At 44.2% G+C, this 14413-nt stretch overlaps 1 protein-coding gene and 1 non-coding gene across 2 annotated transcripts in view; both read right to left on the bottom strand.

Moving 5' to 3' along the window:
* Positions 1–335: 335 nt before the first annotated feature.
* Positions 336–14413, bottom strand: part of ZNF341 (zinc finger protein 341) — a 44065-nt gene continuing 29987 nt past the window's right edge. Inside the window, 3 exon segments of the mRNA XM_039864103.1 lie at positions 336–9501; positions 11313–11383; positions 11643–11754. Coding sequence (XP_039720037.1) covers positions 8972–9501; positions 11313–11383; positions 11643–11754 — 713 coding nt within the window. The 3' untranslated portion in view covers positions 336–8971.
* Positions 7867–7973, bottom strand: LOC120604247 (U6 spliceosomal RNA). The gene has a single exon (XR_005653280.1). It is a non-coding gene; the product is annotated as a U6 spliceosomal RNA (small nuclear RNA).

The following is a 14413-nucleotide window of genomic DNA, read 5'->3' as shown; positions in this document are numbered from 1 at the left end:
CAGGACTCCTTGTTAAAATGTGCTGAGATCGATTTGTGATGTCTGTCTAGAGTGCTAGATTAGAAGTCGTGACATTTGGACAATGTAGCTATCATACTGGCTGAGGATTCACCTGCTTTGGTAGAGGTTCACTGGGTGCGTCAGCTCCATACTGGAAAACCCTGGGTTTCCCTGGCCTTCATTTTCCTAGTCTCTTGGGCAAATGCACAGCCTCTTCAAACTGTGACTGGTATGAGCTCATTAAAAACCACAGGAAAAGAATGACCTATCATTTCATGCAACAACTTGAATGAATCACAGATATTATGCTGAATGGAAGAAATCAGACACAAAAACCTGTATGATTCCATTTATACAAAATTTAAAACCAAGCAAAACAAATCTATGGTGATAGTAGTCAGAATAGTGGTTACCTCTGAGGGTGGCATAGCCCAGGCAGAATGACTTCTACGGAGTGCTGGACAGGTTCTATATCAAAATCTAGTGGTGTTCACATGGGTGTATACAAATTTATCTACCTTTATTCTTAAGGTCACTTCCCTTTACATACCTTGTGTGCTTTATTAAATACATGTTATATCACAATTTAAAAAAATTTCTCTGGTAAGAGCAGCAACAGAAGCATACAGTTTTTGTTTGCAAAGTACATTTGCATACAAAATCCCATCTTGTCTTCATCCACCAAAGCCCCTTGAAATAAACATTACTATACCATCTCCATTTTACAGGTGAGGAAACTGAGGACCACAGAAGTAGGATTTGCCCAAGGTCACATGATTAAAGATACTCAGCTATATATCTGTAATCTTCTTTTTAAAAATGTCAAGAAAAGCTGAATTATTAAAACCTATTATAAATAATGAGTTTTAAATTATGAATAAAAATTATTATAAAACTTGATCTCACATAATTACACCATGCCACATACAGAGGATTTTGCTGATTTCTACTTGTAAAAACCAAGTAGAATACATCCAAAACTCTTTCCTGGTAAAAACACTCAACAAACTAGGAATAGAAGAGCACTGCTCAATCTGATAAAGAGCACCTATTAAAAACCCACAGCTGATATCATACTTAATGGTGAAAGAATGACAGTTTTCCCTCTAAGAACAGAAACAAGACTAGATGTCTACTCCCACTACTTCTATTCAACATTGTACTGGAGATTCTAACCTGGACAATTAGACAAGAAAAATAAAAGGCATCTAGATTTCAAAAGTAGAAGTAAACCTATTTCTATTTGCAGATGACATGATCTTCTATATAGAAAACCCAAAAGAATCCACAAAAACTATTAGAGCTAAAAACGCGCTCAGCAAAGTTACAAGATACAAGACCAATGCACAAAAGTCTGTTGCATTTCTATACATTAGCAAAGGACAAACTAAAAATATTAAGAAAACCATTCTATTCACAATAACACCGAAAAGAATAAAATATTTATGAACAAATTTAACAAAGGACTAGCAATTCTTGTAAACAGAAAAGTAAAATATTTTGTTGAAAGAAGTTAAAGAAGACTTAAATAAATGGAAAAACATCCTACGTTCATGGATTAGACTTATTATTAAGGTGGCGACACTCTCTAAATTGATCTACAACACCTATCAAAATCCGAGCTACCTTTTTTGCAGAAAATGACCAAGCTGATTCTAAAATTCATATAGAATTGCAAGGGGCTCTAAATAGCCAAAACAAAGCTGGAGGACTCATATTTCCCAATTTTAAAACCTACTATATAGCTACAGTAATCAAAACAGTGTGGTACTGGCATAAGGACAGACATATAGATCAATAAAGAATAGAATTGAGAGTCAAGAAAGAAACCCATTCATCTATGATCAACTGATTTTCAGCAAGAGGGCCAACACCATTCAATGGAGAAAGATTATTCTTTTCAACAAATGGTGCCAGGATAATTAGATATTCAAATACAAAAGAATGAATTTGTACCCCTACCTCACATCAAATACTCAAATGGATCAAAGATCTAACTGTAAGATATAAAACTCTTAGAGAGAAACATAAGTGTAAATCTCTGTGACCTTCAGTTAGGCAACAGTTTCTTAACTATGACACCAAAAGCACAAATAACAAAAGAATAAAAAAAAAGATACACTGGATTTCATTGAAATTAAAGATTTTTGTGCACCCAAGTATGCTATCAAGAAAGACAATCCATGAAATGAGAGAAATAATGGCAAATCCTATATCTGATAAGGGGTTAATATTCAAATATGTTTTTAAAAAATAACTCTTACAACTCAAAAACAAAAAGACAACCCAGTTAAAAAGTACTGAATTGTACGCATTAGTTAAAATGGTGAATTTTATGTTACATGAATTTTATCTCAAAAAAAAGTATGTTGAAGTAATGAAAAGAAAACATGTTTTGGTGCCAACCACACAAACCTAGATTAGAACCGAGGCTCTGTTATACAACAATGTAGCACGGTGCAGGTAGCAAAGTATGAGACACTACCTTCCTCGCCAGGCCATTCTGAAGATTCACTGAGAACATAGGTAAAGAGCCTGGTAAGGAATACGCATCTAACAAATATTTACAAAATAAATAAACAAAAATAAAAACAGGAATAATCACTAACACCTGTTGAGCCCGAGTCAGATGGCTTACATAGACTGTATCACTTAATCATCCAACTATTGCCCTATGTAGTAGATACAGATTACAGTTGAGGAAAAAGAAGCTTAGAGAGGTTGAATGACTTACCCAAGGTCACCCTCATTATTAAGTGGTGTGGCTGGCATTTAAGACCCCCAATGAACAATAGAAAAATCTTTATTGAGCATTTTATGCTAAGCAAGACATTGAGCTAAGCATTAAATGCATTACCTCATTTGGTATGCAAAACAACTGCAATAAGTGGGCATTATTATTGTCCTCATTTTATACAGTAGGTACTAGGGAAACAGAAAAGTTGAACAGCTTGCCCAAGGTCACACAGCTTGTAAAGGCAGAGCCGGAATTCTTACTGTAAAGATGACCAGCTTAGCCATACACTATACTGCCTATGTCCAAATGAATGGGTGGACAGATACAAACAAACCCATAAAAATGAAGTGTAATGGGTCTGGGAGAAGGTATGACCTTCCTGAGGAATAGTGTAGTTAGCGATAGGGGTAGGACAAACCTGGTAGAACCTGAGAGGGGCGAGTGGGGGGAAACTGTGCACTCGAGCTAATGGTGGGTTACAGGGTCTACTCCATACTCCATACCCATTCATCTGAGCATGTGGAGGCCACACAAAAGGTGCTGTGCCCTAGAGGGCTAAATGTGTCCTTCTCAGTGAGACTTTCTAGGTCACCCCATATAATTCTACAATCTGCCTCCTAACCCACACTCCCAAACCTCTATTCTCTTCTATTTTTTCTTCTTTCTACAATACTCATCACCTTCTAACATATCATATAATTTGCTTAGTTACTTTGTTATTTATCTTCTGCTTCTTCCACAGGGGATCTCCACAGATCACTGTTTGGTTCCTGATGTATCCTCAATGCAGGAACTATACCTAGCTTGTAGTAGGTGCTCAATAAATATTTGCCAAATGAATAAATGAATGGACTGAGGTAGCAGAGATGGGGGGTGGGGGCAGGAAAACTCGGTCTGGACTAATCCTTGCCATGATGAGACTTTGGACAATACTCTTTCCTTTTTTGGGCTTCAGTTTATTCTGATTTTACAAAGGGCCCAAAGCCTTGAAATTGGACCTCTGCCACATTCTGTGCCTGACCACACATCAGTCACCCTTGGTGAGAAGGAGGTCGCCCACAACACTTGCAGTAGAATCTGCTAACCTGACTATTACCCTTCAGGCCCATGAGAATCCATGGGGGTTACTTGCTGGCAGCATTGGGGGTTGGGAGCACCTGTAGTTGTCACCTTCGCTCTTTCCTCCCCAAGAGAGACAAAACTGGTCCAACTGGTTCTTCTGGGCCACCGGGATACCTGCTCTATCAACTGAAACTTCCAAGCCACCACCTTTGTCATTTGTCCCAAATATTCTCAGCTCCCTCTTAAAAATGGAAAATGTCTTTTATATCAGATATTAACTTCTAGGACTTTGGGTCAGCCACTTCTCAGACTACATGGCAGATTCTCACTGGGGGAAACTCACCTTTGACCTCCATGGAATGGGAGGAGGGGAAGGGTAGAGTGGGCTTTGTTCTCTCAAAGTGCTGTTGCTGTTCATTCATTCAACAAATATTGATTGAGCGGTTCCTGGGCAGTTCTAGGCACTGTAAAAATAACAGTGAACAAAACAGACAAACGTTCTTGACCTTGTGGACCTTTTGTTTCTAATGAGGGGAACAAACAATAAAGAAGTGTGTAATCTAATGTCAAAAGTGATGAATAAAAATGAAGCAGGGTAAGGAACTAGAGTGTGATGGGGTTAGGTGGGAACTATTTTAGAAAGATTGGCCAGGGAAGGCCTCTCAGAGAGAATGGCTTTTGGACAAAAGTGAATAGTGAGAGCGAGCCAGCCATACGAAAATCTAAGAGGCAAAACCAAAACAAAACAAACAAAAAAACCCTCCATTAAACAGAGGAAACAGCAAGTGCAAAGGCCCTAAGGCAGGAACTAGCTTATATGATGGAAGAGGAGCAAGAGGGCAGGTGGCTGGCATGGAGTGAGAGAAGGAAGGTGTGTTAGGAGACAAGGGCTGCATCATGTAGAACCTTGAAATCTACAGGGAAAACTTTACATTTCATTCTGGGAGAGATCAAAAGCCACCAGAGGGTTTTAAACAGGAAAGTGGCATAATATGATTCAGGCTCTAGAAAGATTCCCTGGGCTGCTATCTAGAGAATGGATCATGGTGGGGGAAGAGAAAAAGCAGGAAGACCAAAGAGAAGGCTGAAGCAATCATCCATGCAAGAGAAGTTGGCAGCCTAGGTAGGATAGTAATGTCTAAGGAGATGAACAATGGTGGAGCTTCGAAAAAGTGGTTCCAAGTTAAGACCCCAGCTCATCAGAGCTGGTGAGAACTTTAGAGATCCTAAGACGAGGCAGGAAATTGGAGTCCTGGGTTTGAAGCCCTGCTCCACATGTTCTGGCTGTTAGTCCTTGGGCAGGTTGCTACACCTCTCCGAGACTTCGTTTCCACATTTGTACACCGAGCATGATGAGAGAGCTTGCTTCTAAGGGGAGTCTTGCGGACTCACTGACATGTACGTAAGTCACAGAGCACAAGGCTTGGAGCTTACTAGACAGTAAAGTTAGTTACAACTCAACTCCCCACAATTATCAGTGAGGAACTGAGGCCAGCTAGCTTAGAGGCAGACAGAAGACTGGAAGGGGAAGGGAGAAAAGGAAGCAGAATTTACAGGGTTCCTCAAGCCATATACCCACAGCGTCCAGACATGGATGAGTAAAGTGGACCAGGTACATGAAAAATCATATGATCCTCTCTGGTCATCTTGTTTTCCCACTTTTGAGACACGTGGATAATTAGAAATATTTTTCTACTCTATGATAAATCAAAAGAAGTACAGTAGGTAGCAACTGACATTCAGTTGCAATGTCAGGGGGACAACATGAGAACTATGGCTATATGGAATGCATGTGCCCATCGAAAGGGGCTGGTGCCAGCTCCATCTGACTGCCACCCAACTGTGCCAGGTATCCTAATTTAATTTTAAAAGTCAGAAATCCAGATTTTTAGGTGAAATCTCCTGATTTTAATTTAAATTTATAAATGCTTCTGGGTATTGGAAAAATAGCAAATTTTATATATTGTTTCTTGCTATTATTTCAGCATCTTTGCTATTTTTTCACCCTTTCTGATCCTTCTATCATTTATTTCTTTTTCTTGCCTCATTGCCATGGCAAGGCCTCCAACATAATGTTGGAGTCATGAAAGTAGGCATCCTTGTCTTGCTCCTGATACAGAGAGAATACATCTCATTTTCCACTGTTGTAATAGGTTTTTAATTTCATTATTTTTAAATGTTGGCTCATTTTTTTCAAACATTGTGAAAACTAAACAAAGTCTGTTTGTGGTCTGGGTTCAGCCCATAGGCTGCCAATTTGTGATCTGTTTTACCTGAATTCTCTCTCTGAATTGTGACATCTCATCAGGTAGGTACTAATATTCTCCCCATTTGACATATAAGGACACTGAGGTTCAGAGAGGTGAAGTGATTTGCCACAGACAGCTGGGAAGGGTTAGAGCCAGGATTCAAACCCAGCTCTTCCTGATGCCCAAATCTGCGGGATGCCCAGGACAGCCTCTTTACACTATATCCTGTCCAGCATCTCAGTGCTCTATAAGGAGCCCTGGGGACCTGGAGCAGTTCTGTCATGAACTCTGAGTGACCCTTGATCAAGGGCCTTCCCCTCTCTGAGCCCCAGTCACCTCATCTGCCAAGCTGGGAAGGATTTAGCTATGGGAGCCCCACTATTGTCCCAGCTTCCTCCCCTGTAGTCAAACAGTACATCTATTAAATATTAGACCTTATCTTGATATGTCCCTTGTTCTGTGGCCTACTGCTGCATGACTTGGAGCTGCTTAACCTCACTGTGCCTGTTGACTCATCTCAGCTGTAAAATAGGATTCAAAGTAGCACCTACTTCAAAGTGCTTAGGACATGCCAGACAAGGCATAAGTGCCTAGTAAATGTTAGTCCTCATGATTACTGGTAAATGTGCATGCACGTGTACATTGACAAGAGGCAGAAATATAACTTAGTTCTATTAAGATGAAAGTTGTGGGTTTTTTTTAACATTTCCTTTAATGTCACAGCTTTTTTAAATGTTTAATGCCTCCTATGACTCATTATGTAGAGAATAAAGTCCAAATTCCTTAACCCAACATCCAAGGATCTCTCTGATTTGACATCAACCTATATTTCAATAGAGCAAAGTGATTAACAGCACATGGAGGCAGACCACCCCAGCCTGAATCCCAGCTCTGTGACTTACTAGCTGTATGAGCATTTTGCCTCTCTGTGCCTCTGTTTCCGCATCTGTAAAATAAGGAAAGTAACAATTCTCACCTGATGGGCTGAGGTAATTAATGTGACATAAAAAGCTTAGTACAGTGTCCATAATATGTCCAAGTGGAAGCTTAAACATGTTAGTGATTATCATGACCCCCTCACATCTCTGGTCACCCTGGACCATTCACCAGCCCTGGAATACAATAGGCCTTGCATTGTCGTACCTCACAGCCTTTGTTCATGCCTTGCTCTCCTTAACATAATTTCCCCTAACTACTCATCCATCAAAACATGTGTCAAGGGCCAGCTCAAATGTCACTTCCTCTGAAGAGACTTTCTGTCCTCACCAGTTCCTCTCTTGGCCTTTTTGAGGATTGGGTACACTTACAGCCCGGACCCCCTCGTCTGTGCACTATTGCCTCATTTGTGCCCCTCACTACATCCTAGCTCTCCTGAGGATGTGGGGATGTCGGAGTTCCAGCCTTGGGTCCCAGCACAAATGTCTGAGGGATGTGCCAGCCTTCAAGGAAACTCAGTTATCAAACTGAGTCCAATAGTTCTGCTATATCCTGCTTCGTCCCCTCTTGAGCCTCAGTTCCCTCTCCTGTAACAGGCTCATGGCCCAGTAGTATGGTTGTAAAGATAAATGAAGAAACATCAGTCAAGGCCCCTTTACTCTCTCCCTGCCTCCAGATGAGCCTGGTTTGCTTCCCCCTGGAATAGCTCTGGACAGGGAAAGGAATGCTGGACATGAGGGCATCTATGGCCATCCGGAGGCCTGCTTGAGATGCACTTCTGGCTCTGGTCAGAATTTTTTTTTTTTTTCCAGTCTGATAAATCAGTCTTTTAATAATTTATAGTTGAATAATATTATAATGTTCAACTATAATGTTTTAATTAAAAATATGGAACGTTTCACGAATTTGCGTGCCATCCTTGTGCAAGGGCCAGGCTAATCTTCTGTGTATCGTTCCGATTTTAGTACATGTGCTGCCGAAGCAAGCACTGGTCAGAATTTCTGATTCCAAGAGGTTTGGGGCAAGGTCTAGGTCCTGCATTTTCAAAAGTGAGTATAAACCCCTTCCGCTAGGTGTTTCCAGGATCTCTATTCTGAAATAACCATTCTGAGGGCAACAAATTTCTCCAAGGTTAATGGAGCAACCCTGCCTTGTGTGAGGGGCCATGAACTCCTTGGCCCCCACACACTTTGGAGGGGGAATGCTGCCATCTAGAAACTAAGAAACTGCCAAAGTTAGGGCCTTAGCCATGTGGACACTAGTTTGATAAAAACATTTACTGAGCACTTTCTAAGTGCAGGGCACTATGCTGAACCTTTTGCATATTTCATCATACTGGATCCCCATGACAGCCCTATGAGGTAGCACTGTCATAAGCCTCATTGTACAGATAAGGAACACAGGGCTCAGGGAAGTGACTTACCACGGTCACACAGCGAGCGAGTGGCAGTATTTGGATTTAAAGCCAGATCTGGCTCATAGCTGCACTCTAACCAGGACACTCAAATGTCTCCTAAATGCCTACATCACAGAGTTGTCTGGGGATGTTATGAAGAACCTTATGTGAAAAGGTCCAGCAGATAAGGGCTCTGACCATGTCAGGCTGCCCAAACAGTGGCTTGACTGTAGGCCACCCCTAAGGCAGCCCAGAAGGGATGGGCAGGACCTGTCTTCTCTCTTAGGCAGCCCAACCATCAGCCTAGACTGGCCAGACCCTAGGCTGCTCAGGTTTAGTCATCTCTCTTGCCATTACCCCTGCCTGGAAGCCATAGGCAGCCCTGCCTCAGGTCCCAGAATGCTACAGGGCTTTCCAGAAGGATAGGGGACACAGTGGGGTGTTCATGGGTCAGGGTTTATAAATGACATTGCAAAAGGATTTCTGCTGACAGCTCGCTTCCATTGGGAAGAATCTCTAGTCTGCCACCTGAGGCCCTGGACCCAAATGTGACCATCAAGCTGGGCCGTGAGAGCAAACACCATGGGTCTGTCACTCCGAGGCCTGGATGTAGACGGGCACAGCAAGCATGGCACATGGACCATCAGCCCCTGCTTGAAGCTCTGCCAGCGTCAGGTTGGAGCCCAGACCCTCGGCATGCCCAGGCACTACCAGCTCAGGTTCACCACCCACCGTGCCACCCACTACGATAGACAGCACGGCATCTGGCTCCGAGAAGGGTGGCTTGCCTGGGGCAGCCTCGGGCACTGGCCCAGCCCCTGCATCCTTAAGTTCCTCCAGCCCCAGCGGGTCAGGCAGGGTGGTCACCACTTTGCGACCACCACTGCTGCCACTGCGGGGGGCTGCCCTCCTTCGAGGGGGCCGCCGGGCTTGCAGGTCCTTGTCCTTTTGGGGGCCGAGGCGACAGCGGTGATCCTTGAGGTATTTGTGGCGGGAAAAGCCCTTGGCGCAGCCAGCACAGCGGAACTTGTAGTTGCCGGTGTGGGCGCGCTGGTGCTCAGCGAGGTGAGCGCGGCGGCTGAAGGACTTGCTGCACAGGGCACACTTGTGGAGCTTCATGCCTGGTGGGGACAGGAAGTCAGTGAGAGACACCCAGACCCTTTACCCTGCAACAGTGCCCCTGCCCTTGAGATAAAAACCCAGTCTCTTGGCTTGCCTACAAGCATCCACGTGTTCGGGGCCCTGCTACTTCCAGTCTTATCTCCCACCTCCTCCCAGCCACTCTGAGCCAGCCACACTCATTCTCCTCAAATGTGCAAGCTGGCTCCTACCTCTGGGTCTTTGTACGTGCTGCTTCCCTCTGCCTGGAACAATATGCTCAGCCCCTAAACCTTGGCTAACTTTGCCAGGTCACCATAATCTCTTTCCTCTGTGGTCTGCCTGCCTCACCTCTGCCTCCTCAGACCATTCCCTATAGGGAAGCTAGTGATGTCTTGGAAGACACACAAAGGAACATGATATTCCCTGCTTCAAATTCTCCAACAATTCCCCAAGTTTTCCACAAAGCCCCTTGTAGTCTGACCACCCCCTTCACCTCTCAGCCCCATCTCCTCCCTCCCCCTGCATTGTTCTCTGAGCTCCAGGCCTCCCTGCTGCCTTTCCTTGTCTCAAACATCTCCCCACCCACACCAACCTGATTTCTTCCCTGCCTCAAGGCTTTGCACCCGCTACTCCTTCACCCTGGAAGCCATTTCCTAGCTCTTTTCAGAGCACGGTTTCATGTCACCTACTCTGGGAGGCCCTCTCTGATACCTGTCCCCCTTCATTCTCTGCCCCATCACCCTGTTTATTTCTGTCTTTGCACTCAGCATACTTTGCCACTGCATACTTACTTGTTCGCTGTTCATTTTCAGTTTCCACTAAATGGTAAGCTTCTTCAGGAAGGCAGGGTGGGGTTCTGCCAGTCTGATTCCCTGTTGGCACTCCCAGTGCCTGACACGTGGTAGGCCCTCAGTAGTCACTCAATAAATGAATCGCTGGTGCCTCCACATATACATGAAGTCAACTCCAGCCCATACTCAGCCTGGGCCACAGCCTCCCTCAGCCTCCCTGGCTCAGAGAGGGGCAGTGACTTGCCTGAGGCCACCCAGCAAGAAAGTAGCAGTGCCAAGACTCAAACCTAGTCCTTGTCTCCAAGTCCTTGATCTACTTTCCCAGTTTTCAAACTTCCTTTAGCCACTAAATCCTTTCTGTAAACCAGTGGTTCTTAACCAAGGGCAATTTTACTCCCCAAGGGACTTTTGGCTTATCCCCTGGAGACATTTCTGGTTGTCATAAATGTTAGGAAGATGCCACTGACATCTAGTGGGTAGAGGTCAGGGATGCTACTCAATATCCTACAGTACACATGGCAGCCCCAAAGACAATGAATTATCTGGCCCAAAAGATCAATAGTGCTGAGGTACAGAAACCTTGTTCTAGACCAAATGGTTTGTGGAAAGCCAGCCAAGCTGCTTTGGGGAAGCTCCATGGAGCCCCCAGGAACTGAAGAATGGTGTGGAGACCGCTGCTCCACATCCCAGCTGCCCTGCTCTGCTGAGGGGACCCAGGAACCTTCCTGGCCTTATCTTGGACCCCCTTATCTGATCTCCTGCTGCACCTGACCCATACCTCTATTATACCAAGCACCTCTCTGATTTATAGTCATCGCCTCTCAGGTTGGCTTGCCCCTCAGTGGCGGGCTGTGTCTGACTCACCTCTCTGTACCCCGTGGACCCTAATACAGGCCTGGCTCATGGCTCACATGAGCAAAAATCTGTTGGCTGGAATGTACCAGACAGGGACAATACGCCTCATGGGATGTGTCTGGAGAGCCTGCCCCAGGAGGCTTAAGCTGAACCAGACTCTCCTGACAGGTCCACAAACCACTTACCAGAGTGGGAGAGAATATGAGCCTTCAGCTTATCCGGCCGGTTGAACTCCTTACTGCAGCCTGTGTGCGTCCTAAAACCCAAAGCCAGCCGCTGATCAGGGGGTGCTCACCAAGTTCAGGACCCTCCTGCTGGCCCCTCTGCTAGTCCTGGGCATGACGACCCCCTTGTCCACCCTAATGGCTCAGCAAAGAAGTAGGATGGAGAGTGAAGCCAGCAGGCAGGGCCCAGGACAGGATAAAAGTCGAGAGGGCCTTCAGACCTCAGACCTGACATCTTTCTATCCTGCCACTGGGTAAACCTGCACCCCCTCCATGCCAGTCTCTACTCACGAGAAGGGACATTTGTATTTCTTGAATGGCTCATGGATCAACATGTGTCTCTTCAGTTTGTCCTTGCGATTGAATGCGGACTCACACACTGAGCATTTGTAGGGCTTCTCACCTGCAGGAGACAGGGATGAGGATCCCATGAGAGGGAGTATGAACACGGGGCGCTGAGGTCCCCCACTAAAGGGAAGCAGCTCTTCTAGGGAGGTGGCCTGGGAGAAAGCCTCTCCCATTCCTCATGGCTTTGTTTTGCCAAGAAGAAGGGGCCATTTTCGATAAGATGGTCAGGAAAGGCCTCTCTGATGGGCAACGTATGAGGTGACACCTGAGGGAGCAAGCCATGTGGAAATCTAGGAGTGAGGGTCCCCGACAGAAGGATAGGTGAGGGCACGTGGTGTGTCTAAGGGACAATGCGGAGGCCAGTGTGGCTGGAATGGAGTGGGGGGATGGAGAATGAGACAGAAGATGAGAGCAGCGAGGCTGCCTGGCCAAAAAGAGGGCCTGGAAGGCTGAGGAAGGAGTTTGGCTTTTATTCTGAGCCAGATAAGAAGCTACCAGAGGGGCTGAGCAGAGGAGGGTCAGGGTCTGACTGAAAAGTGTCACAGGCTCCCTCTGGTTGCGTGTAGAGAATAGGCTAAGGGAGGGTGAGGGTAGAGGCAAGAAGGAGGCTGGTACGGAAATGGGAAGGAGTCAAGTATGGGCTATATTTAGAAAGCAGGACTGGCAGCCCTTGCCAATGCATGTGTTGTGGGGTATGAGAGGAAGCAAAAGGTCAAGGATGAAACTATGGTGGGCCAAGTGACAAGGGTGGGTGATCACGGCATTCACTGAAATGGAGTCCACCACAGGAGAGGGGGGAATTACACCTTACTGAGTTGGATCCTTACAACAAACCATGAGGTAAGTACTATCATTATTCCGTTTTATAGATGAGAAAACTGAGGTTCATGATCTACGACTAATGGTTGAAGGAGCTAAGATTCTAGCCCAGCTGTACGATCCAGAGTCCACCTGAGTTGCCCCAGATTATCCAGTGGCAGAACCATTGAGAGGTCAGCTCTCGCCTGACAGAGGCCAGAGGTCACAACCTGCCCTTCGGAAAAGGAATATCACTGGGCTATTTTGATTTCCTGCTATTATTTCCTCTCTATTCTCCCTCTTGAGTAAATAAAGTACCTTTGAAAAATACCAACAACCCCTACCCAGTGATTAAGGAAATTGTGGTCCTTACAATAGAATGCTCTGCGGTCATTAAAAAGATTAAGGTTAGTTTGTGTTTCTTGATCTGGAAAGATCTCCTGAACATACTGCTAAGGGAAAAAGAAAGCTGTAGAATAGCTTAATACAGTCCCATTTTTGTTAGAAAAAAATACAATTCCCACACTCCAAAAAAAGCTCAAGCCGTATGTTTTTGTATATACACAGAATATACAGGGAGAACGGTTGGGGAGGGAACACACCAAACTCTCAGTAGCAATTAGGATTTGAAGGAGGAATTTAACATTTGACTTTATGTACTTCTATACTGCTTTCATTTTTACAATAAGCATGTATTATTTCTGAATAACAATAACCATTTGAAAAGACAGATTGTAATATTTATCAAAATTACTAATGCATATACTTTTTTTTTTAGTAAAATATACATAACGAAGTTTACCATTTTAACTATCTTTAAGTGTATAGTTCAGTGGCATTAAGTATATTCACATGGTTGTGCAACCACCACCACCATCCATCTCAAGAATTTTTTCAGCATCCCAAACTGAAACTCAGTACTGCATAAATGTTTTAACTCAGCACTTCCACTGCTAGGAATATACACTACCGATATACTACCAAAAGCTTGCCAAGGGACCCACACAGCATTGTGTGTGCAAATTAACAGCTGAAAAATAATTTAAGTGTCCATCCATAGGAAACTGGCTAAATAAAAGATTGTTAATGCAGAGGAATACTGTGCAGCTGAGAAAAAGAAGGTGCATTTAAGGAACACCTTCAAGGTATATTGAAAAAAAGGGTACATAGTAGAATTTATAGTATGTGTTCATTTGTATAAAAGTAAGCAAGTATTGTGTATAGATGTAAAATAAAACCAGGATTATGCAGACTTACAGCTGTTGCTTTTGGGGAGGGGAGTAGGAGTATTTTTCAAACTGCAAACCGCAAGTCACAACCTGTTAGTGGTTATTTTAACAACTAAAATTGAACAGAATAGGATAGCAAATATTGCTTTGTTAAACTTCTGTTTCAATATAGTCTATGTGTATACAAGTGTTTCCTGAGTTGCAATATAAAATGTATTTTTTACCAGAGATCATGGTTAAAAAAAATTGAGAAACATTTGGATAGTCCATTTGAGGTGAGATGGGTTTATTTTCATTATGTATCCTTTTATATTGTCAAAGATTTTCTCTTCAGGTATTCTCAATCTTTTAATCCTTTTCAATGAAAAAGAAAACCAGAATGTTTTAATAAAAACATTTTAAAGATGAAAACAAAAACATGTCTCAACTGGGGAACCAAGGAGAAGGGGTTTTGTTTGGGTGGTAATTTTGAGGTGAGAACAGCACCCGCACCCCCAGGGACTCAGAATAGTCTGAAGGGGCTGACTCTTAGCCAAGAGAACTCCCACCAGCCTCTAGGGGCTCATCTCTGCTTTAGCGTTGGTGGGAACCCCTTGTTCACTTGAGAGAGCAGGTGGGTAAGGGGCCAAGAAGGAGATGGAGAGGGAAAGGGGAGGGAGAGGTGGGGAGGAAAGCAAGAGAGGGATG

The sequence above is a fragment of the Pteropus medius genome, unplaced genomic scaffold (genome assembly GCF_902729225.1).
Source record: "Pteropus medius unplaced genomic scaffold, Ma_sr-lr_union100, whole genome shotgun sequence".
In the NCBI taxonomy this organism is placed as follows: Eukaryota; Metazoa; Chordata; class Mammalia; order Chiroptera; family Pteropodidae; genus Pteropus; species Pteropus medius.
This window is presented reverse-complemented; position numbering and strand designations above follow the sequence as displayed.